General features: G+C 34.1%; 1 protein-coding gene across 1 annotated transcript in view; it reads right to left on the bottom strand.

The window, feature by feature from the left end:
- Positions 1 to 391: 391 nt before the first annotated feature.
- Positions 392 to 26,093, bottom strand: part of LOC150095500 (cytochrome P450 3A8-like) — a 49,960-nt gene continuing 24,258 nt past the window's right edge. The window contains exons 7-14 of the mRNA XM_090410340.1: positions 23,873 to 24,018; positions 23,165 to 23,280; positions 22,097 to 22,223; positions 17,206 to 17,366; positions 15,551 to 15,639; positions 11,677 to 11,820; positions 4,345 to 4,507; positions 392 to 974 (exon numbers count right to left, since the gene is read on the bottom strand). Of these exons, the coding sequence (XP_090266466.1) occupies positions 870 to 974; positions 4,345 to 4,507; positions 11,677 to 11,820; positions 15,551 to 15,639; positions 17,206 to 17,366; positions 22,097 to 22,223; positions 23,165 to 23,280; positions 23,873 to 24,018 (1,051 nt within the window). The 3' untranslated portion in view covers positions 392 to 869. The remainder of the gene's footprint in view (positions 975 to 4,344; positions 4,508 to 11,676; positions 11,821 to 15,550; positions 15,640 to 17,205; positions 17,367 to 22,096; positions 22,224 to 23,164; positions 23,281 to 23,872; positions 24,019 to 26,093) is intronic.

Raw genomic sequence — 26,093 nt, 5'->3', positions numbered from 1 at the left:
CACCTCACAACACTCCAGGACCTCATTACAAGCCTACAGGACGAATGGTCCAAAATTCCCATTGATCGCTATCGTACACCTGTGGACAGTATGCCCAGTCGGACTGCTGCCATCATCGTATCGAAAGGAAGCCTTAGATCTTATTAAGGTGGGCGTCATGGCTGTTTGTTCCTCACACTACAGTGTCCGTCAACTTCCTTCCATGCAGGGTACATTGCATTCTTTTTATTTTAAGCAATAAAATAGGAAGAAGGTAAATATAAAAGGGATAAAACAAAATGAAATTTGCATTCTTCTATTATAGGTAACAGGTTTGGTTTATTCTTATCTATACCCGATTTATTCCCTATTACAATCATGTTTTAAGAATACCTTTTAACAGTTCCTCAACGTTTCGAATTTTGATTAGATAATTTTTTGATATAAAGAAATCGCAGTTTTATTATTTTTTATTAAATAAGTTTATGAATAAATGTTTATAATTAATTTTATGACTTCGACACAAATTTTTGGAACTAAAAATAATTTAAGGAAAAATGTCATATTCATATCAAACTTCTTTCATGACATTTCCATTCATTCTTTAATACAAAATGAAACACATAATTACAATAAATATTTCAAGACATAACAATGATTAACACTTGTAGAAATAGATTCGTGCTCATAAATTTTTTTAAAGTTGTGCATGCGACATAAATCCACTGGTAATTATTAAAAAATCATCAAAATCCATCATCTGGAATTAAAGTCATTGGAAATGATATTATATTACATAGAAAATATATATTTAATATCGTGTGCTTTCCGAGTTCACTAACTCAACCTTTCGTTGAGTTAGTGAACTAACTAACTTTGTATTATAACCATTATAGTGCAGTTTCTTTAGTTTCTGGAACGTCATTTCGAGCTTTTACAGCTAACGGTACGGCCTTTGGTTGGAGAAGACCAGTGTTGAAAAATTCCAGATTAACCTGTGAATGGATGACAAAATTGTTGGTTAGAAAACTTTAATGTTCCATAATTTTTAAACTTCATTTATTAAAAGATTAACTAAAAAATCATTTATTTATCAGTTGCTACTAAAATACGGATTACAAACAACGAGGATCATTGTTTGTCATCTGATTTCTTTGGCCTTTGAATTACTTCAATTAATAGTTCTGGGTTATGCAAATAGAACTGTACTACATCGTATAATAACCTCTTATAAGTGGATTAAGGGATAATAAATATAAACCAAGAAGAACGTCGTCAGTATCAATCCTATAAAAATCCCTTTAATAATTTAAATGATTCTATCACATCTCCTCTCTTCCGCTTATGAGCTAGTTTTTGGAACCCACAGACGTTCAACATTTCCTCATTAAATGAAATGAATTAGCTTGGTCAGCGGAGGTGCTAATTTTCTTGCACATTATCCTAACTCACGGGCCGATATCCGTCTAATAATATGGAAGTGTTAACATTAAAGTTTTGTGATATACTAAGCACCTCTATTTCTACTATCTATAGACTCTCATCAGTCAACTAAACATTCGGCACTGCAATATCACAACCAAGATGGTACACTTTTGCAAGATGATTACTAAGTAAGTCAACTATTTGATTTGCATCTGCTACTTTTACACAAAAAAACCAAAAGAAAAACATTAACATAGAGTTCTCAGTAACATTTCGTAATTTATAGGACGCCAAATGACTACTGGCTATCAGTAGTCATTTGGCGTCCACGAAAAAGATGAAAAAATTTTCATTACACGAAAAAATGAAAAAAGCAAATTGAGATGGGACCCCAGGTTTCTTTTCGCATCTAAGCATTGTTGATGGATGTATTCTTGCTCTGCAATAATCAACACGTTTTTAAAGTTTTAAAAAACCAAAAGAAAAACATTAACATAGAGTTCTCAGTAACATTTCGTAATTTATAGGACGCCAAATGACTACTGGCTATCAGTAGTCATTTGGCGTCCACGAAAAAGATGAAAAAATTTTAATTACACGAAAAAATGAAAAAAGCAAATTGAGATGGGACCCCAGGTTTCTTTTCGCATCTAAGCATTGTTGATGGATGTATTCTTGCTCTGCAATAATCAACACGTTTTTAAAGTCAACCTTCCATAGTTATTCTTCCTTTTACTTGCCACATAGCAAAAGAATTCCTAAAGATTTCTTTTGGACTCAACAGCTAGCTTTCTCTCATAGCTTGGCTTCCTTACCAGACAGGTCAACTACTTTGCCTGTACTTTATACTGCTCATAGATATGTAGATCATCTATTTCTTTACACTTCATCCAACCTTTTCTTTATCTGCAACTCCTTCTTAATAATACTATTCATAAATCTTACACTTACTTCATTTCTCCTTCTGAATCTGGGAATAGAGTCGATACTGCTTTCCTTAAACACTATTTGACAATCTTCCACGCACCATCAACATCTTTTCCCTTCAAAGTTTCCCATAGCACTGCTGAAACTGACTTCTCAGTTTGTCATAATCACCAGTCTCGTAACTCCACATTTACTCTTTCTTAACAGATTATTCAGCCCTTCTTGCAATCTCGTTCAAGACCACATTATGGCTTTCGCCAAGTGGAGACAGTTTAATTTAACTGGTTATTGATATGTTCTCCAATGGCATGACCAGATCCAACATTCTCGTACCTCATGTTCCTTCCGTTACATGTGTTTCAATTACATATCTTTTAAAAACTATATAAACTCCATTTACTTCCTTCTTTGTGACCATGTCTCCTCCGAGTCCATGCCCAGCATAGCTAAAATCCCCAATAATAATTACTCGATTTACTCATCATGCTAATTTGAGAACCTCTACATTCTCCATTATACCCATGGTATAATGGATTATAGAGCAGCAACCGATTACATATTTTATCCTGTTGATCTCTATCTCACAGCAAATAGCTTCAAATGAACTTCCCTCTGCATACCTGTCATCTTGAAGCACGATTATTCTTTTTGGCTTCAATTCTTCGTCTATCATTAGCAAACGCCTCTCCCTATTCTGTGTTGTCTGCAGCCCTAAAAGTATCTTCTCTTTTGTTCATTTTCTATTTCTTGTCATTATTCTTATTCTGAATATCATTAAATGTTCTTTACAATTATGATCAGTTTGAGTAAGATTTATTTGTGTTAAATGCCACTTCAACTTCTTGGATTGCAAAGCAAAATGATACATCCATTAACAATGCTCAGATGCGAAAACAAAACCTTTGGTGCCATATCAGTTTGTTGGAGGCCCTGTAAGTAGCCAGTAGTCAGTTGGCGTCCTATAGATGACGAAATGTGATTAAGAACGTTAATTAGATGTTTTGTTGTGTTATTGACTAATTCAATAGAGAACTTTGATTATATTTAAAATATGTCAATTCATTGTTCTTATAAAAGTGCTTCCGTAGCTTAGTCGGTATAAACGAAGTCAGGAAAGTGTTGGGTTCTATTTCGTCCATGATGACATGAGGAACATATGTTTGGTCTCTTTCGAGATACGGAGGTAAAGGGTTTTTGATAGCTCAGAATAGGCAAACCGGTTCCGTGAACCTGTTTGCCTATTCTGATCGGATCTGCAGTCATATGTCATGATCGGATCTATCATGCACGGATCTACAGTCATAAGAAAATGCATACTTAATCCTTTATTAGGAGGGCTCAACTCGTCTTAAGAGCTGGGGAAAAAAGGGACAAGAACCTACATAAGAATAATTAAATAATTTTTATAAACCGATTTCACATTATGTACAACTAATAAAATATTTCACTTAAGCACACCGAATGATTGTCTTGGAATTGCATGAAGTGAGACGTTTATTTCTGATCCCAAAAATCAAAAAACCTCTAATACTGCTACATTTGTTAATACTTTTTGCCAGCTTCTCATCAAAAGTTGGTTTCTCCTCTTATAAGGAATATAGCCACCAAAGTACCCTGTAGACTCTTTTCGCTAAGTCAATATCCACATTATTCTTGTTATTCCTTATACCTTAATATAAATGCTTGTTTCCTTATTAAAACTCTGCTGCTTAAAACGTAAAACATTCTTTTTAGAGGCTTTCTGTATGAATTTTGTTATAGAGAACTTTGAGAAAAATTTAAATATTTTTGTACTTCTTGCACTTCATTTTATTCCCACAATGTATAAAATCCTACTATCACTAGCTATGATGAAATTAATTAGGTATATCCAACGATAGATTTAGGGACAATGCAGTCGATAAAAAATTCAAATGAAATCATTAACAACTAAAAACCCCATTTATTACAGTTTATGAAATATGAAATTGTAAACATAGTGAGCGAGGAGAAAAATTGATTGAGCAGGTTTACCTTCGTCTCAGGGCTTACAGAAAATCTAACATGGCGTAACACCTTTGCTAAACACAGCTTTACTTCCATTAATGCGAATCTCATGGCAAGGCAATGCCTTGGTCCAGCTCCAAATGGTAAATAAGTGAATGGATGTCGATTCGCTTTGTTTTCGGGTTCAAACCTATAAATGATTTTATAAAAGTAATGTCAACTATCATCATTCAAATTACAACATTTGATTTCTAATTAATAATCAAGTTTTAAAAGTTACAATTAGAACACTGAAGTGATTCTGATTTTAGCGAATGGTCTTTCTAATACACTGACTTTCCTTATCTTTACAAGAATGTTCTAGTAAGTTTATTATGGCAGTTTAAAAGTTTTAAAAAATTTCGTTTGTTCGATTAGTCAGTGGCGTGTTATCTAAGGGAAAATAAATTCCAGGCGCTGAGTTCTGAGATCTTTCCACATGAGGAAATATTTATATCTGCCATATCTCTTTTACTAAATAGACTAAACTTTTGAGGATATCTTTTTCAAAACTGTTCAGCGGGATACGTGTCGATGACTAGCATATTTTTAAATCGGAAAACAAAAGATTCTCAACACAATATGTGTGTGAGTGGATGGGTGTGTCCTGAATAGAACACACACACGCACGCACGCACGCACACACACACACACACACACACACACACACACACACACACACACACACACACACACACACACACACACACACACACACACACACACACACACACACACACACACACACACACACACACACACACACACACACACACACACACTAAAGTCGAACTATAGAGATGACAGACGTTTTGAATGGGAATATGCGGTATGACTTAAGGAGTACAAACACACGAATTGATATATTATCAGAGATGTAGGACTGTTTCAGTTTGCTCAATGATTGCGTATGCTCCCTTTTCTCTTTCATTCTATAATGCTCCCAGTGTGTAGAAACTGTAATGTAATTATGCTAGCAAGTAGCTGACTAAAATGTTGGCACTCTTTTCGAGAAATTTACTGTTGGAAATGAAAGCTTAAAATTTTTTTATATATTTAACATATATTGTAAATGAATGAAGTCTGAAATGAAGTTTCGAAAGAATAATGTTTATGGTTCCCTCGTCAATTATCTTAGTAACAAGCATGTATGGAATGCTAGGGATCGGTTTCATTTCTTATCAGATATTTAGTTTCGGGAGGCCTGTGTAGTTCAGTGGAAGAGGCGCTTTTATCTTCTCTGCTAGACCGCACGAAGATAAAATTTGGAGATTGAACTGCCCACTAAGTCTCCAAAAGGTAGATAAGGTTTAAAGGCTTCGCCTACTCCCTATAAGCAATGGCATAGCTAGAGCTTTTGCCACCCGGGCCGGTCCCTGAGTTTGCCACCCTTCTCAAGACACACCAAAAATACTACGAAAAAGTCAAAGACACAGCATTTCTGACAATCTGAGGCTTAGTCATCGTCACCGCTGGTAAGACTGGCTGGCGTTTTCGCCGTAAACTCCCAAACGCCCAGCAGTATGATGGATTTGTTTAAATCTGAACTCTACCACGGGGTGGACAACTTGTGCATTTCTAACTTACCAACCGACATTTTGGGGAACATATTATTTGGTGTCTTTTAAGTATTGAGAAGACCTTTTCAAATAATCAAAAATCACACTAGAATGGTAAAATCAAAAGAATATTGTAAAGATTGAATGAATGAAAAAATTAGTGACAGAATTTTTACTTAAAAGTCCTTCTCTCCTGTTGATAGCGTGAATATTTTTTTATTCGCACTTAAGTGTAATTCTAGCTGCCATGTAAAGCCACACAATTTTTAACATCAGCAAAAGACTCAATATTAATTCTGATTTTTTTTTTATAGTGATCAATCAGACATAAGTTTTTCAAGTTTTCCCAATATTTTACAGTGCACAATCTTCATAATCGTTTTACTTGACTAAATTACAATAAAAGAAAAGAAAATTAAAGATATAATTGTATTACTTCTTAATTCCTTATGAGTAATACATAAAAATTATGTATGTAAAACAAAATAAATTGTTATTTTACCTACATAATATATTAAACAGAAGTTAATCTTTATCATTTTTAGCAGAAAACATCAAATCAAAACTACAAAACTAGAGAAAGAAAGATAGTGGACATTTTATTTATTTAGCATCAATGAGACTTCACTAATGACAATTAATTTATATCACGTTTATATTTTGTAGCCTTTAGAAATCTGCATGCACTACTAGTTTCATATGTAAGGCTACACCTGTTAGAAGACTTAACAAAGTTCATCACTGAGAACATTGATTCACAAGAACATGTAGATGCAAAAATTGATATTAAAACGCTTCGGGAATAGCATTCCAAGTTCTTAGTATCCCTTTTCCCGCACTTCTCTCTCTCTCTCTCTCTGTTACTCCCGTCTGTAATCGATCCTTTTCAATATTTTCCAAGTCAACTTTGAAAACAAATCTCTGCCTCCAAATTGAGCTACTTTGAAAATCAATCAACTGCATTTCAAAATCTTCAAAATCTTTAAGTTACTTAAATATATTTAAGTAACTTAATGGGTGCACCTTTTTGGACAACTCGTATAGCAGAGTATATAAGTTCTTTTCGCTATACCCTTTGGTATTAATTTGGTCTAGCTACTCACTGATGAAGCCTCAAAAAATGCTGAAACCGGTCTGGGTAGTGACCTCCCTACCATAATGTAATAACAGCATACATTTCCTAGGAAATGTGTTTTTACATTATGGAAAATACCAAGATTAGCGATCAGAACTTTCCCCACCTTTGCAACGAGTTGCTCGTTGCAAAGGACTACGTTCTAGGACTACTTGCATTCAGCTCACGCTAGTATTCGCCGATACTTTTATAGCTTTTTATACTATATTCGGCATGAAACTCTCTGATTCCAATCCTTGAGTTTCTTATTTGGTTTTAAAACAATGTGGGATCTAATATCTCCTTAATTTAATTAATGTTTATCGCCGAAATGAAGCCTGTTGGCTCTTTATATTTAAAAAAAAATCTTCCATATTTATCCACGAAAACATCTGCAAGTTTATTTGAAGATGATTTCGTGTCCTGTAGTTTGAGGTTCAAGTCATTTAAATGTTCACAAAAATTTGTAACAAACATCAGTTTACAAACCCACACGATGTCATACATTTCTTTATAAGACATTTGTTGATCAGTCAAAAAGAGATTTATCTCATTCAACAAATCGTTTCTGAACAAGACCTCCACTAAGCCAGCGGACATTGTTGTACATTATTAGTCCGTTGTACACCGAACCCACTTCGTTCAATAGATTCTGAAATTGTCTTTTATTCAAAGCAAGTGCAGAAATGTAATTAATAACCTTGGTTACTGTTTGCGCCACTTCTTGAAGTTCCTTTAGGCCAGCGTTTGCACATAAATTCTCCTTATGTAGGATGCAATAAAAACCTATTAGTGGATGATCAACATGTTTTGCAAACAGATTTACAAATTCTGCTTCCCTACCAATCATGCTGGGCGCACCATCTGTTGTGATGGATACCACTTTTGAAATATCAATTTGCCGAATGGATAATTCGTTCCTAACTGCTTTACATATTTCAACCCCACGTACGCTCAGATAGCGTTACAAGGTTAATCATCTCTTTGCGTAATTCGTCATCCCTACAAAATCGAGCAAAGACTGCCAGCCTAGCTGATGATATAATGTCTTTGCTCTTATCAACACAAATAGAAAAGAACTTACATGAAGCCAAATCTTTTGTTAATTATTCTGCTGTATTGCTTTTCAGCAATACAGCAGAGTAATTCTTTAATGAGCTGAATAATTTTTACCATTTCTGAAAGATTGTCAAAAAAGGAATGGAGCACATTCTAGCCATGCTTCCCTAATACACTCCCCATCACTGAGTGGTTTTCCACGTTGGGCAATAGCTTTTGAAATCTCAAAACTAGCAGCAACTAAGTTGGAACTAGGCCTACCTGAAATAAATTTCATCCAAGTATCAGACTATTTTTTTGCCTTGCTCAGTTCACGAGAAATTAATTTCCTCTGTTCTTGGCTCACTTTTGTTACTTAATTTCTTACTAACAGTTTCAAAATGTCTTTTTAGAGAAGAACAGAGGGAATTAATTTCTCTACATTTCTTTGCTGGTGGTTGGGTGCTTTGCTCAATCTGCAAAGAGTAGAAAGTAAATAAATAAATAAATACAAGGAAGCAATTAAATAATTGCTTTATTTACACAGCTTTTAACTTTAATGAAAATCGGATTATGGGGTGTAAAAATGTGGACATAGACATATAGACACTGACAAAAATTATAATCTGGACTCGATTTCATCATAATCACTCTCTGCATATACCAACTAAGTTTAAGCAAACCAAAAATTAGTACAATTATAAGCCGACCTACACACACATGCAAATGAAAGAGAAGGGTACCCATGCAATCTAACCATGTGCAGACAACACTTCATAATCCTGAATATTGATAATACATTTCACATGGTAGCTTTAAAAATAACTTACCGTATTTACTGGAATATAACTGGCCCTCGCGTATAACTCGCACCCCTGATTTTATTTTGCGAAAACAGAAACTGAAACGTTTCGCGTATACCTCGCACAGAAAAAAAAAGTTTAATCACGTTCAAGTCTGGGCGATAGTAACTACTCCCGTGGCAAACCACGTGCCCTCCCTACTAGCCAATATGTCTGCAGACACAAGTAAAAGCAAGTCGTTTTATTGCATCATTGAATAAGGTACAAACATTTGCAGTCTGTGTAATATATTTCTCAACAGATAGTGCAATTAGAGACAGCTGGGATAAAAATGGCACTAAATATTGAATCACATCTCATCTTCCCACAGAACCTATGCTATTTAGCCTCAAGCAAACCATATGCTGCACTGGCAAACACTAAAAACTAGATGTGTGTGAGTCTGTCTCCCCAGCTCAAATGCATAGCAATAATAAAAATCAACAGAGAGTGTTAAAATTCGTAAACGTGTTAAAGCTAAGAAACATGTAGTGAATATTGTTATGGCATTTTCAGGTATTGAATTTGGTTGAAGAGAATTAGCATTTCAATTCAAAAATTGTCTGCTGACTTTTATCTTTGACTCTCGCGCGATCTTTTGTTAATACCGCCACAATTATATGCACATATCTTTACTGGCCTTGGACGATAGCTGTCTGTTCATTAGTCATTCGTGAAGGATTGTTCATTAAGTATCTCAAGTGATGTAAATTACTGGTAATTTTTGCTTGAAATAATGGAAAGCAGATGGTGCTATTTGGATAGGATGCACACAAGGAAACTGCTCTCTAGGCAGGAAATAGCAATTGCAATATATGCGAGGATTTTACAAAAAAACTGAAAACTTTAGTTTCCGAAAATCCCCACATATACGTATCTCGCACCACGATTTTTAGCTTTAATTTTGGTGCGAATTATATTATATTTATTAAATTACATTTAATAAAAAGTGCGAATTATATTCGCGTAAATACGGTATGTTTATGGCAATGTAAAGGAAATTTGATTTTATATTTAATAAGATAAAACATATTAATTGACAATAACTACTTCCAATCCATATTTTAATGACTTATGATTTAATAAAATCCGACTTCAAATACACTTTAGAAAACGCATACGTTCTTTACGAAACATGAAAAGATATATCAAATGATGGTAAAGGAGTCAGGCCACGTCTGGATGCCTGACGAATAATGCAACAACTGAACTGGACAAAACTTGTACATCAGCATATGGCGGATATATATCGATGGCTTGGAAATAGGATGTTTGTTTCTAATTTTCTTATTACTTATTATTAAGTAATAATAAGTTGGTAGGGTTGGTAACAAACAGTTGGTAGGGTTTAATTATTTATTGCATTTTTATTTGGTATCGCTATACTTAATAAAATTGTATTATATTAAGTTAAAATATGTGTCAGCGAAGATGTTTGAAATGTATTTTTTTATTTAATTATTTTTTAAGATGAGCCCTGGGTTGCATGCCGGAAAAAAGTCGTTGGAGTGGCAGGTATGTTAAGGGTTGTCCACCCCTGCTCTAGACTAATCATACATAAAGAATATAATAAATATTTTTTCAACGGTTTCGATAACGAGCCAAATAATTTAAATGTGTAACAGATTAGAAAAAACTAATGATAAATCAGGCATTTTAGCATTTTTAGGGTAAAAACGAAATCATATTTGTTAATTATTATACACTGCATAAACGCATCAAAAGGATTAAGCAAAAACCCTGATATAACAGAGAAACAGAGATATTATTATTACCAGGGGCCCTAAAATCCTGTCGATGGCCTTAGTTATAAGCAAAATTAGAAGGAAAAAAAATAAAAAATACGTTTCCGCAAATGTGTACCGAATGTGCGGTGCCCGCAGCTAAGAAGCAGCTACCACAGAATAGGCAATAAACCAACAAAGCAATCGCCTTGCCATGCGTTTTATTGTTTTATTTTTAAGATGAATTATAGTATTATAGGGAAATGTAACAGTTTTGTTACATTTATATTTTGTTTATTTTAGCTGTAAGTATAGTTGTTGAAAACTAATTATTAATTAAGTAATAAAAATTGCTAAGTTGACATAAATAAAAGAATCGTCGACAAATATAATTGTCTCTCAGGTGAGACCCAAAAAAGTGACGCCCAGGGCGGACCATCTCCCCCCTTGCTACGCCACTGCCTATAAGGGAATAAAAGACGTTATCTTATTATTAATAATTGTTATTTTTATTTTTATTATTATTATTATATTTAGTTTCCAGAGTAAGCTTATAATTTTATATTCAGTAATCAAGTTGATCTTGAATATATTTGATTGCTATGCCATTTTGTTTTCCACTATCGAACGGCACCTCCACTGTGTTTACGTAGTAAGGATGTGTGTGTGTGTGAGGGTAGATAGTCTTGAATTGAGTTACGGTGCGAAAACAATCAAATTTAAGAAATTTTACACATGAATTATACGACACATTTCACCTAAGGCTGTCTTAATTCTTTAATCATGAATAAAATTGCAAGAAGTAATTCCAGTATTCCAAGAAGTAAGTCTTTTCCGTAGGAAACCACACGAAATTCTTAGAAGTACTCTTGGTTACATGTGATATGATCTGCTGTGTGTGCGTGCGCGCGTCATATGAGGTCTAGAAATTGTTCACAGTTGTAATTATACTGCTACTGTCCTTAAAATATAGCAGTCAACTCAATGAGCAACGAAAGAAATTCTAAATTTAGACAGCAATCAGAATATTGGGATAATCTTACCTTTCTGGAATAAACTCTTCTGGATCCGGATAGTATTCGGGATCGTGATGCATAGCATACACTGGAATGCCAACAATCATGTCCTTTGGGATAACAATTCCAGTGTCTCCTAATTTATAATCATACTCGGCTCTTCGTTCCACACTGTAGAGAAATGAACACAAAGTAAATAAATTTTATAATTAAAATTACACAAACTGTGCATAAGAATGCAGTAATATTATAAAGTTTTCATTTAGTACTATCACAGTATCCATTACAGCTGGTCAAAGTACAAGTAATTTGTGCTTGTGCACGTCATACTTTTTTTAAAGCCATAATCGGTCGGTTACCTCCAACACTCCTAGAGCGTTTTGAAAGGAGAAAATTTGGAGAATGAGGCTAAGCAGTATCGGAGTGAAGTAATAACACAAATGTTAAAAATAAATAAAAATACTAAGAAAAATCAATAAAGTTTCACCGCCCCACGATTCTGTATACTCTAGAGTTACAACATTTACATCCATCAGAAAAATAAAAATAAGATGAGGTTAAAAGAAACATTGATGGTTTTTGTGATTATTTTTATTTCATTAATATATAATATATATATGTGTGTGTGTGTGTGTGTGTGTGTGTGTGTGTGTGTGTGTGTGTGTGTGTGTGTGTGTGTGTGTGTGTGTGTGCATTCCAATATTTCCAATTATATTAATAACATAAAAACGAGTGTACAAATAACAGATAATAGGAAGCTGTATTTCATTGTAGCAGTTGAATACAAGTGTATGGCTACTCGACTTGAACTCTATGACTTCCAGAGAGGTGTCATCGTGGGCTGTCACTGTTCGTGACATGCCACATGTGCAGGTGCCAACTGGAGCATTCAAAATCAACAATTGACAGAATTGATCTCAACAAATGGGGATGTTCTGGCTTTACTGGTGTAGGAAAATATCTACGGCGGATTCCGAAATGACTGACAGGGTGGTAAAACGGGTGGCAAGCAAAAACCGGCTGCACTCGGCACAGACCATCCGTGATCAGTTCCTGCTCGCCAGTAACACCATGGTGAGCATTAACACTGTTCTGAATGAACTCAATTTACTGGGTTTCCCCGGAAGAGTAGCACACAAGCCGTACGTCAAAACAATGGACAAGGTGGCTCGTCTGGCCTGGGGCAAAGAACACGTAAACTGGGCAATTGACTAGTGTAAAACGATAATCTGGAACAACGAGTCAAGGTTCACCTCTTTCCAATTTGATGGCAGGGTGTTGGTATAGAGACAGCCTGGTGAACGATTCCGACTAAAGTGTGTTGTACCCACAGAAACGTATGGTGATGGAGAAGTAATGGTGTTGGGTGCATTCATCTGGTTTGTGTAGGACTGCTGGCTGTTGTCCATATTTCCATGAAGGTAACTCAATAGGTTGATATTCTGCATAATTATGTGCTGCCTACACTGTGGAATTTTAATGCAACGGACTCTCAAGACAACAATGCCCAATGCCACAAAGCTGCTGCTTTTATGTAATGTAATGAAGAGATGGGTTTAAACCTCTGCAATGGCATGCTCAGAGTATTGACCTGAACCCCCCCCCCATTGAACACCTGTGGTCGATGGGGACTGAGGCGCGATTGAGTTCCAGAGCAGTACGTCCTCAATCTGTCGCTGAATCAGCGTTACTGTTATAGGAATGGAGACAAGTACCACCTGATGTCTGTCGTACATTGGTGGAAAGCGTACCTCAAAGAATGCAGGAGGAGATCAAAGACAAAGGTGGACATACCCGATATTAGAGTTCACCTGCTGGTATAAAATGTAAATTGGTAAAGTGTTCGGAAAATTATTGGTAGATAATGTATTTGTTAAGTCGATTCGATTGTATTTATGTGGATTTCTTGCAGAACCAATCATGTCCCATTTTTATCTGACAATTTCTATTTATTTTTTACGAATTCACTTCCAGTTCATTTGCAAAAGATGCACAATCATCCTGTGATGAAACAAAATGCTGTTACTAACCAAGCTAGTGAAATCTTTTCTTAAAACTAAACAATATAAGCTACAGTTATGAGAAACAACCGCTAAAATAGTGTTCTTATAAAAGAACATATAGAAAATTTAAAAAAGCAGTTGAAAAAGAAATTCATAAAATAAGAAACAACATATGTCTTTATCATGCATATATAGTTGGGATAAAAATCTTGGCTTCTAAAGCAAGAGATTTTAGAAACTTACTTAATAAGCACTTTGGATTTGGACGAGCTTAGAAATAAATAAACATTCTCCGTTTAAAAAAAAAACCTCAATAATTAAAAGTGATCTTGTAGATGTTGATGTAGAATGACAACATTATCCTCCTCCCGCAATAGCAACTCTAATTTCTTAATAGTTTCGAAAAATAAACTTGCAATTTTATTTTTTACAACTATAATGTCACAGTTTATTACATAAATTACAATATGTTGTTTTGAACTGTAAATAAGTTAAGTAGCATGAAATTGTAGAATTAAAATAATTTCCTTTTGTTTTCCACTAATAATATTAATTTAGTGGTAAATAAGCCAACAGTAGCGATATCATATGAATTTTATATGATAGAATTATATGATATGAGCTTCTCAATCACAAACTGCATTCATATTGGAAAAATCAAATAATAGCTACTACTAATAATAATAAATTTAGAGTAGTTATTGCACTTCCTTCGGAGCGAATAAGTAGGTTGTTACTGAGAAAATTCTCTACTGTATCAATTCACAGTTATATAGACATATATACGATAGATGCTAGAGGGGCATCTATCGTATATATGTCGTTTCATCATTTGCCTTTTCTTCACTAATACAGGTTGTCCCAAAATTCACGTAAGAAGTAATTTTGATAGAAAACACAGGTTTTTAATTAAAAATTGTAATTTCTTATTGATTAATAAAGTATACAGTATAGGGTTATGCATGGAATAGCGTATCGGGTAAATGGCCTCCACGGCTTTGCTGGCACATACGCACTCTTTTGTCGAAATTTTCCATGACCGTTTTGCATAAATGTGGCTGAATTTCGTTGATACAGCGCTCAATTTCCTCCTTCAAGGCGTGGGTGGTCGTGGGCTTGTTGGCATAAACCTGAGACTTCAAAAAACCTCAAAGAAAAAAGTCCAACGGCGTTAAGTCACATGATCTGGGCGGCCAATTCTGATCACCAAAACGGGAAATTACACGACCAGGAAATGACTCATGCAGTAATTACTGCATGAGTCATTTCCTGGTCGTGTTGTTTCTCGGGCTGTATGGCATGTGGCACCGTCACGTTGAAACCACATGTCGTCCACATCCATATCTTGCAATTTAGGCACAAAAAACTGGATTATCATGTCGCGATAGCGAACACACCATTAACTGTTATTGCCTTACCAGCCGCATTTTCGAAGAAGAATAGACCGATGATGCCTCCAGCCCAAAATCCGCACCAAACAGTGCCACGTTGTGGATGCATTTGTTTCTCATCAATCACTTGTGGATTTTCTGAACCCGAAATGCGACAATTTTGTCGATTAACGAAGCCATCATGATGATAATGAGCCTCATCGCTGAAGATGATTTTGTTCGAAAAATAAGCATCCACTTGTTCCATAATCCATTCAACGAACTCTCTTCGCTGTGTGTGGTCATTTTTAATAACCCTGAACTGTCAGCTGTCACGCTGTCTTTTTTTTCTTGTTGGCAACACTTTACCGCACAAATGGCGCTAAATTTAAATCTTGCGTGAATTTTGGGACATCAAGACTTTATGTAAGACAACTTGATATTAAAATTTGCTAAACACAAAGACACATTTTCATGAAACAAATTATAATAACAATAATTTCGGCACTCAATAAAATTATAGATTACTTTATAGCAGGAGGAAACACGCGTAGAGTTTCGGAAACAACACGATCCAAATATTTCATTTTATTCACGGTGTCATAATTTAATTCTCCCTGGAATTAAAGAAAATAAATTATTAGTGAATTCTAAATTTACAAATTAAAGCATATATTTCATCACTATGAAATATTAAGTTGATAACCATCAGTTTACAAAAATTGCATATTATTCTTTATAAATGCAGTTCAGAAAAGTCGAACCACATGCGTATTTGCATTTCCTAAAACAAATTAAAAATAAAAATTAAATTTTACCATTTAGACTCATCCATCTTCAGTAATAATCTTAAGCAAGATTGCATTTATTTGCTATATGCATTATGGCCTCTTGTATGTAGGAGCGGTGCAATAATATGAAGTAAATATGACGCCTGCCTAGTTGATCAGACTTTAAAGAAGTTTAAAAGCACAGATAAAATACCCACATGTTTCATATTAGAGCCTAATTACGTCTGCTTTTCTTCTCTCCAAATAACAAATAGCTTGCTATGAACAACCAAAAGTTTCGTTTCTTGCAGACTTCGTGTACTATTGTCAAACTGCATCGATGCTAAATTTTTATTCTGATATATGTTTCCCTTTATTTTTCCACAGCGATTGTCTCTAACCATATTCATAGGAAACATATTATTTTCTTTATTCCAGATTTATTCGATTTCGTTTCCAGCTTAGTGGTGTTGTTTTAATTCATCCTAAAGAGGAATATGGCTAGGCTACGGTTAGGAAAACTGGATATGAATCTGGTCTAGAACGCCAAGAACTTTTATACTGCTCCTCAAACGATAAAGAGAACCAGTCGCATATGTAGGCAGAGGAATACCACCCGATCAGGTGGGCTTATCATGTCTCAAGGCAGGAAGATCAGCCAAGAAATACTGAATAATAACAGACATTACAGACTGCAGTAATAAGAATTCTCTCTCCTATTGAGACAGGAATGATTTTGAAAGTGCATCATACACACAAATGGGCCTACGTGCAAACGGATAATGAGAATTATTTTTTCTCTTATTCATGGATTTCTTGTTGAATAGCATTGCTGTACTGTTTTCATTCAAACTGAAACTGAAGGTCTCGCATTAATTCCATAAGAAGATTATTATCGTGACGATTCTTCAGTTGCATCAAATCTACAATCTTGTCCTTAGGAAGCATTTATATTATTCAATGTTACTGTTTTGATGCATAGCTTTTCATACAGGAGAATGCATGCTCAATGGTTTGAGAAACGATATCAGTTGTGTTGGTAAGTTTTTGTGTAGAAATGCGGCTTTTTCAAATGGCTTGACAAGTGCCATTTTTGGCGTTTTTTATATAATATTTTTAGAATTTATAGTTGAGAGAAAAACGTGGCTTGTTTACTTCTCAGTATAATCCACTTTACCTTTGTAATGACACTACGTAATATTTTAGTGATTCTCGAATCGCTATTGTAGATGGAAGAGAAAGTGGTTTCAATTCTGTTTTTGGTAAGACTAACTGCATTTTAAAATGACGAATAAGTATTATCAAAGTACAAATTGTTATTATAATTTAATATTGCCGATTAAAGCTCATATGCTAATTCACTTTCTTTGCTATTAAACTATTCTTGAGAGCAAATGACACTGGAATACATACGTATTCATCGAAGATCATATCCACTTCCTCGATAAGCTTCTCCTGACATTCCGGATGTAAAGCCAAGTTGTGTGCAGAAAATGACAACGTAGATGCGGTAGTATCGTATCCAGCAATGAAGAACAGAAAACAATTGGCCACCAGCTCCTCGTGAGAAAGTTCTGTAAGTTTAATTGAATACTAACTTTAGTCGGTATTTGATTGAAATTGAAAAATAAAGTAATTCTTAAAAGTAACAATCACAAACGGTTTGATATAAGCAGGATTCCAGCACAAAAATCAAGGGAACATTCATTTTGGCAGTATTATCTATGATTAAAATAAATCTTGAATTTAACTTTGATTCGAATGCAGAAGAAACTTCAGTGTAGTTGTATAAACCATGCACTTAGAAATCAAGGATGCATTTCTTTCAGAATTAGTATGATAAGTACTAGTAATGAACAGCAATATAAAAAGAATTTTCTCACACCTGTTATGCCTAATCTTTGGATGTGTCAAGCAGTTAAACATGGTGTTTTTCTGTGGAATATCATAGAGTATGCAGAAAATGATGAGTGACGTCAGTTTGATAGCCTGTGCCGATGACAACCTAAGTAGACCGCATTATGGCATCATAAATAAATAAATAAATAAAAACAATTATGAGCAGAACTCGGAAATTCATCTATCATCCAAGGACACAGCCATGTCATCACATTTGGAACACCTGGTGATACAATAAAATACATGAAGTATAGAAAGAAAACAAATAAGTACGACGTCGGCGCTATGAAAACAAGAACTAAAATACTTGTTTCCATTGAAATCTTGAATTCCAAGAAATACCACAGTCTAAGTCACACTTCCAATCTGTTTAATCTTCGCCATATGTTCATACTCTGGCCAAAAAATAATTATAGTAATTGAGTTCGTAATTAATTAACCCATTTATACGTGTAATTTTGCAATATAAAACTGATTAAATTGAATGAAGTTAAATATAATATAATTTTTAAATTAAATTTAATTTTAATTTTGTTACAATTTTAATTATAAAATTTATAAAAATGGTTTTTTAAAGCTATAAAGTGTGGAACTACTTAGTGCAATCTCGCCAAACTTTATAGGAATTAATGAGATCTGGCTAACAGCTGATGATCTAGTTACAGGGACTGTTATTGCTATATGCCAAGGAGTTCCACAGATGATCTGAGGATTTGCATTGCCAAATTAGTTCAATGAGTAGTACAGGTCGAATGCTTATTATGAGCGGCTTAGTGCATTGGATATAGTTAAGAGACATCTTGAAAAAACAGTATTAAACTTTATACCTAAGTTAAGGAGGGTTAATCGGGTAGGAGTCATATAGATCAGTAATATCATTAAGCACGAGCTGTGGAAGAAGTAAATGCTGTGGAGGATATATAAAGAAAAAATGACCAGCAAACTCAAAACACTACGAGGCTCAGGCAAGAAAAGTGATCATCATGGCAAGTAAGGCAAAATCAGATTATGAGAAAAATCTTGCCGGGCAGAGCTAAAGAAATCCCAAAGAGTTATTTCGTTATGTGGAAATTAAGAGTGAAAATAACTATGGAAGTTTAATCTTAATGAGTGATGAGGGTCAGGAGTAGACAGAAGCAGATAAAATAGTTGAGTTACTGACTGACCCTTTGCATGCATATGTCTTCTTAGTGAGGTTACCGCTTTAACCTATCGACAGACACTAATGAGGGAACAGAGGTGGATGAATTAGTTGTTCTCAGGGTATTGCAGAATCTCAATGTAAATACAGCTATGGGATATCGGCTAAGGGTTTGCGAGAATGTGCAAGGGAACTGGCAATGCACTTGACTAAGCTGTTTAATTAAGTTTCAGCTCTGGTAGAGTTACAAGGGAGGGGAAAGCAGTATTAGAACCTCCCTTTGCATAAGGGAGGTTCTAATACAGCAGTAGCAAATTATTGAGCAATCAGTATCTCAGGCGTTGTGGTACAAGTACTAGAAAAATTGGTTAAAAAAAGAGAATTCAAGAATGGCAGATAAAAATATGATATTTCATGAAATGTAACGTGGCTTTTTGAAAGGTCGGTCATTAGTTAGTAATTTACTAATTTTCTTATAATAGAATAATAGCTGAGTTGGATAAAGAAAATGGCTACATGATGATTTTGAAAAATCCAGCAAAACGAAGGAACATCAACACACAACTGAAGGAAATATTCAGTTGTGTGTTGATGATGCGAAATTAAGTAGGATAACAGTTAATCAAGGCGATGTGGAGAGCTTGCAGGGAGATTTATATAGGCTGGCAGTATGAGAAAACTTAATGGGCGTCAATTTCATGTCGAGAAATGTCAAGTTATGCACTTTGTGATATATTGTTAAGGTTGCTAAAGTAGCCCATAAGATTACTTGGCTATTGAAGAAGAGATTAACAAGTAGAGAAAAAACAGGAAGTTGTAATTCCTCTTTATAAGGCCTTGATACGTCCGCATCTGGACTAATGTGCTCTAGTCTTGTCCGCTTGTTTTCTTGCAAATGAACAAATGGTGGAGTGGATTCAGATGCGAGTGACCAAGATGGTGAGTAGCCTGCGAAATGTTCTCGATGAGGATAGATTGAGGGTGTGTGGATTGCAGAAGTCGGTTGAAAAAGAGAGGATATGATAGAAACATTTAAGTTGATTAAAAGGGTTTTATAGGATGCAGAAGAAATGTTTCAGCACATGGCTTGATGGACCAGAACAAGGGATCATCCCTGGAAGTTAAATAAAGATACGGTTACTAGAGATCTGAGGACTTGATTTTTTGCTTGGAGAGGTGTGAATGAATGGAATGGATTGCCAGAGTCAGTTGTGAGTTGTTTGTCTATTCACAGCTTCAAGTGAGGTTTGATAGACTGTGTAGATAGATTGGGTCTTCAGCGATGAGTCTTCGGACTTTATGGATATGCCCGTATAATAATAATAATAAAAATACATCTGTTAGAAATGGATGAAGGTTAATGAATTTTAACATTTATACAAGCTAGAAGTGGGGGAGGGCAAAACGTTTTTTTTTTCTTTTCTGCAACATACATGACCAGGGTCGAATCTCGCTATGTCATGGATGTTTATGAATATCTGTTTAATAAGGCTTAAATCAGCTTGAAATACTAGTTCAATATGTGATTTTAGAATGCAGTTCTTGGAATATTTATTCCTTGTCTATTCATGGTGCTAACGTTCTGTAGCCGTATTAGGGAGAGATTCGCTGAAATATCAACTAAAATGTTATCTCGAATATCTGCCCATTTCGAGTGGTAAACACAGATAAATCAAAATTATATGTGTACAGTACATCGGCCGAAAGACGAAAGTTCAACTGCTGCGATAATGTTATCACGAAATGCAACTTTTTATGAATATGACTTGTTATAAGCAATAATAAGAGTAATTGTAGTAATAGTAGCGGAAATAATACTGTGAATTATGGTTATTGTATTATTATCATTATTGTTTCTTACATTTATATAGGAATATTGATCACACAAATGTTGCTTATATATTTTATTGTTCACTTGTAACTTTATTGAATTGCAATCAACTTCTTTTAATGTAATTCCACCAACGAAATATTGCGCGAGAATTGTACGGACTAAGAGTCAAATATCCGGAAATGCTTTTCGGATTATCTAACCAAACCAATTCAAGTTGTTCCCTCTCAGCAACTCTTTTTAATGTTTACATAAATTAAATAATAATAAAATGGAAACAAAATTGCCATCAAGGTATTATTAACCTTTCTCCTACTGTGAACTTAAATACTCTCCTTTTTGCCGATGACCAAATAATAATTATAAACTCTGAAATAACTTACAGAAAGTTATTTTAAATCTAAAGGAGATAGCCAAAGATTATGGAACGATAATGTCAACAGAAAAACAAAAACGATGGTCTTTAAAGGACAAGATCCAGTAAGAACTAAAATAGTAATAGATAACAAGATCTTAGAACAGGGGAATTCATTTAACTACTAGAATGCATGATTACATATGAAAATGAAAAAGATATAAACCTAAATATTGCAAAATATTAAAAAAAAATAGCTGTAATTAACTCTATATTTAAACCAAACCTAGTTCAAAAACAAACCAGGATAAAAGTATACAATAAATTAGCCTTACCAATCTTATTGTATTGAAATGAAATCTGGACAATAAAACAAAAACAAACACAAACAAAGATTAATAACAGCTGAAATGAAGATTATGAGAAAACCTGCAAAGTCTATTTGATCACAAAAGAGACGAAGAAATTATAAAAAATTAAACCACCAGGAATTAGTAATAGAAAAAATTAAAAAATATAAACATAAATGGATGGAACACGTTCAGAGAATGAAACAGAAAGATTACGAAAATAAGCCTTAAATTACAAGCCATTAGGAAAAAGAAATGATTTCTACTGCCGGAACAGGCCACTCTAGATCCAAATCCTTGATAGGCATGATGATGATGATGATGACCAATTCAAGTTACTTCAGATCCCCAATAAGCAGGAGAACGATTTCACTTTGGAGATTAGCTTCATCTACTAGTTACAGAGAATCAGATACGCCCTTGCCGCAATGGGATTTGATCACCTCCCACACCAAGTCTATTACTCGTATGCAGAAGCAATGCCCACGCACCCAACAAAATCCGTAAGATTTGATGTAAGCATATTTTATATTTCTTTAATATTTCAGCATGGTATTAAGAAGCTTTTTCGGAGCTAAGGAAAGACATTGTATATTTTAGTCATCCACCATGAAAGTAAACATGTGTTGAATACTGCCAGGCGTTACGTTACAATACGTTATAAAGACTTTTAAACAGTACCCGATTTGGTAATAAAATATTTTCAAATAGTAGAATAAAATTTTTACCTTTGTATTTAGGATCATAATGCAACTTTTCATTATATTTTTCTGCTTCGGGTTCTGTGTTCTCGACTTCTTCGATCTGTGCTTCCTTCGCTGCTTCCATCATCATCTGAAGAAAGTCATTTTGAGGCTGAAAAAAATAATGACTATGCAGTTTTGCGCATTACATGAATGTGTATTATTTAAGTTTCTTCATACACGAATCGCATTTTAATGCAAAATTAATGTTGGGCGCTGTTATTCAATTATAGATAAAATCGATGTTCCATGAGAAGCCACTTTACTGCTTACTTTAGGCTGAATGGTCTTCTTCATCCATATTAACTTTTAGATCAAGAAATGTTTTACGATATCTAATCGTTAGCCTATGCAGAGAACAAAATACGCAGTAGATTTTAACATTTTTTGTGTTAGACTCGCATAAAAAACATTCCATGCGGACGTTTTGAAAATCCGGATACTGAGATTAATCATAGCGCCTGTAAATGTTCATGAAACCAAATCTTCATAACTACTGCATTTAGGAGATCAATAGGCGCGCTAGAAATTCATATATGAATTACAGATTTAACAGCGACAACAGCAAAACAAGAGACTTCGATGATTTGAGAAGTTTACCAGTGCAAATGTACCAAACTACATGACTTAGCAAATAATGTGATGTACCTCTCTTTCATCACTAGCACTGGCCTTTCTCAAGAAATGAAGGAACTTAATCTAAGATATAGAATATCAATGGAAATTTACTTCAAAACAATACATTAAAATATCTAAGAAACAAAATTCAACAAATAGATTCAACAAGTTGATCGAGATAACTAAGAAATATGTAAAATAAACGCAGTAACAAATGGAAGAGCGATAAAGGTACATAATCATTGTATAAAAGCGATATTAAAATAAGCCTTTGTCAGGAGTTCATCGAGAGTTAGAAGGACTTCGAAGATTTTAGTGGAAAATCATTTTCTAGGAACTTTCGGTTATGATAGATTTTGATTATATATCGAAAAGTCTTACTTAAATAAGAAATCATAAATTCAATGCACATAATTCAGTCGTGTCTAATATTACCTTCTCTTGCTTTTTCCTCTTGTCGATCACTTGTAAGGCTACATCTCGAAAGAAATTGAATAAATCTTTTGCAAAGAAGGATATTCCGAGTAGTTTTGCAATTGAAGGGAACAGAACTAAGGGAAGAAATAAATTTTGCGATTAATAAGCATGGCTGATAACTGCTAATCTTGTAATTTGGAAATTTCAATAAGAATTCAGCAGTAAAAATCAATGAAATCTAAATATTTTTAACATCATCATATGCTCATATTTGCTAATTAATTATTTTACATAAGTGTGATTGACTGAGTAGTGCCTAAATTAGATGATAGACGAAAAACAGGAAGGTCCAAAAGACTTAATCAAGCAGTTTTTAATCACAAAATGTTTGTTTCTGGGGTTAAACATTACAACAGTGACGAGAGTGTCTATGAAAATAAATTTTAAACCTCCAGAAATTTCCCACTGCTGAAATCTTTTTAATCTAAAGCATTAATTTAATCTATTTAGAACCAAGTAAGATTAAATTAATTATTATTAATCATGATTAAATAAAGCGAAATCAACCGTAATACACAAGCGATCTAAAAATAACAAATTACTATATTTGTTACGTTTTTCGTGAATTCAAATTAATATAACACACAGGTCAGAAAATATTAGGCTCGTGTTATCGAAAATCAAACTGTTCTTTAATAATACGAAGAAAGAATTTATAATTCTTACAGGAAAGTACGAAAGTTGGATTAATATCTCTGTTGAACATTTTTCTCGCATTTGTGACCATTGGGTTGTTAGGGTCATTGTGAGAGTCGATCTTTACTCCAAAAGCACTGCAGCATATGACGTCCATTGTAAATGCTCCGAATAATCTGAAAAAAAAAAAAAAAAAGATTGAAAGAGGAAGTTCAGTATGAGCAAGTGAGTAAATAAATTAACAAATATACTGATATACTAAATTTACATAGCAGGGTTAGTAATGTGATGAGTCAGGCACTTGAATCGCAAGAGTATTATAAACTGAGTTTACTTCATTCTTCATGGTTTATTAGAAATTATTTTAAACGAGTTTGTCTGTTGAGTACATGGATATCTTTAAGATAACTTTAACCAGCTCTCTACACATTTATTATCGTGGTATGCAGGGAACAGTTTAAATAGGACAGCATGTTATACTCTTCAAACGGCGAAATAACAGGATGCTATTGAAGAAATGAAAACGAGATGGATTTGAATGAGCTTAGAACGATAGCGGACAACTTATGCTCACTATTTGCCTCAGTATCTAATTCTCTTTATATTCTACCATGAATCTGCAAGCGTACCAACTTTCGATGATTTGATTATTGTTTTCTAACTCATTTTGTCTCCATTAATATTGATATATTTTCATTTACAATTCTCTCAGTCTTGCATATTTTTCTTTTCATTATGACATTTACTTTTATTCTGCCCGAAACTAAATGGGATTACTTTTTCTTTCAAATATTCCATATGGGTTTTTGACTTGAACGAATAATAGTAATACAGTTAATGAATCGTGTCTTTTTTTTTCTTGCATCCTCTCTCCATTTAAATTTGTAGACATATTTATGTTGGAGGCATTTAGTATTTATGAGAGTCTGTGTCCTCAACAGAAATCTAACAGATATTTACCATTTTAATTAGCACTGCATCTTTTTCTCTCCCAACACATTTCTGTATGTCTGCTAATTATTTGCTACTCTGCTGTTTAGATCTCCAATAAGGGTCGGTCAGTTTTCCCTTTTTCTTTAACAGCTGTCTTCTCCAATGACTGGAAACATTTCTCAATTTCTTCTTTCTGTGTAACCATACATACAAATACCTTTTATCATCTAATTGTCTATTTTGATGTTTGCCCAGATTATTTTTGTTGATATTGCTTGCCGTTCAACGACTATTTTAATGGGTGTTGAAGACTATCGCCACTCCTCCCTTTCTTGATCATTGTTGCCTGAATGTATCATCTTAAAGTTGTTATTTAGAAGAATCACACATGATTTTGTCTTCTTTGTTTCATTAATACTAATTATTTCGAAGTGTTGCTTCTCTGATTTTTCCGTCAGTCCCACTTCTTTTCTGTTGTTTCTTATGTTTAAGGTACCTATCTTAAATTCTAAGGACGTTGCGGTGGATATCCAGTGGTTGGGTTTTTTTGCTTTTCGTCCCGACAAAAACATTGGACCTTGTTTAATCTAGTGATGTCCAAGGCGGCATAGCATTTTATTTTGTTGTGCCACATTGTATTTTGATTTGAGACAATACAGAATACAGGTTGGCACGGTAGACCACAAATTACCTGCCTATCTTCGTTCGTTCCGTAGATATATACACTAGTGGGTTGTATTACGAGAAGGTGAGATTTGGACATTGGATCAGAAGCTAAGTCGGTTTTCAACAATCCTTAATAGTTTACATGGACGTCTCCTCCTAGTTATCTGACTTTGAATCTTAGTCGATAATTTAAGCAATTGATGCCATGTTAATTAAAGCGTATTAATTATCGGGAGAAAGAGGGCTTATTTGGGTGATAAAAATAATTTTAGTTAGTAAACTATCACGTGTTATAATTTGTACTTGATATTTATCATAAAGGATTTTTTTTAGAGAGAGAGAGAGAGAGAGAGAGAGAGAGAGTTTATTTTTGAAAATATTGAATCATTCTGTGCCAAACTGAGCAATGTTATAACACACTGAAGTCAATTTTCAACAGTGACATAATACGTTTTTCACTGATTGGCTTATTTCGAAGTGCGACCGAAATTTTAAATGTCATCCGTGAAATAAAAATACTGGAAAATGTAAAACTCAAATATTTTATAACTGTTAATTAATCTCGTATTAATTATCGCTAAAAAATCCAAAATATTCAGATAGGCTGAAATCATTAATTGTTTAGATAAAGACTTTAGAAAAAGACTTGATT

Source organism: Typopeltis vanoorti, chromosome 20 (assembly GCF_054136105.1).
Source record: "Typopeltis vanoorti isolate ZY-2024b chromosome 20, IOZ_Tvanoo_1.0, whole genome shotgun sequence".
In the NCBI taxonomy this organism is placed as follows: domain Eukaryota; kingdom Metazoa; phylum Arthropoda; class Arachnida; order Uropygi; family Thelyphonidae; genus Typopeltis; species Typopeltis vanoorti.
This window is presented reverse-complemented; position numbering and strand designations above follow the sequence as displayed.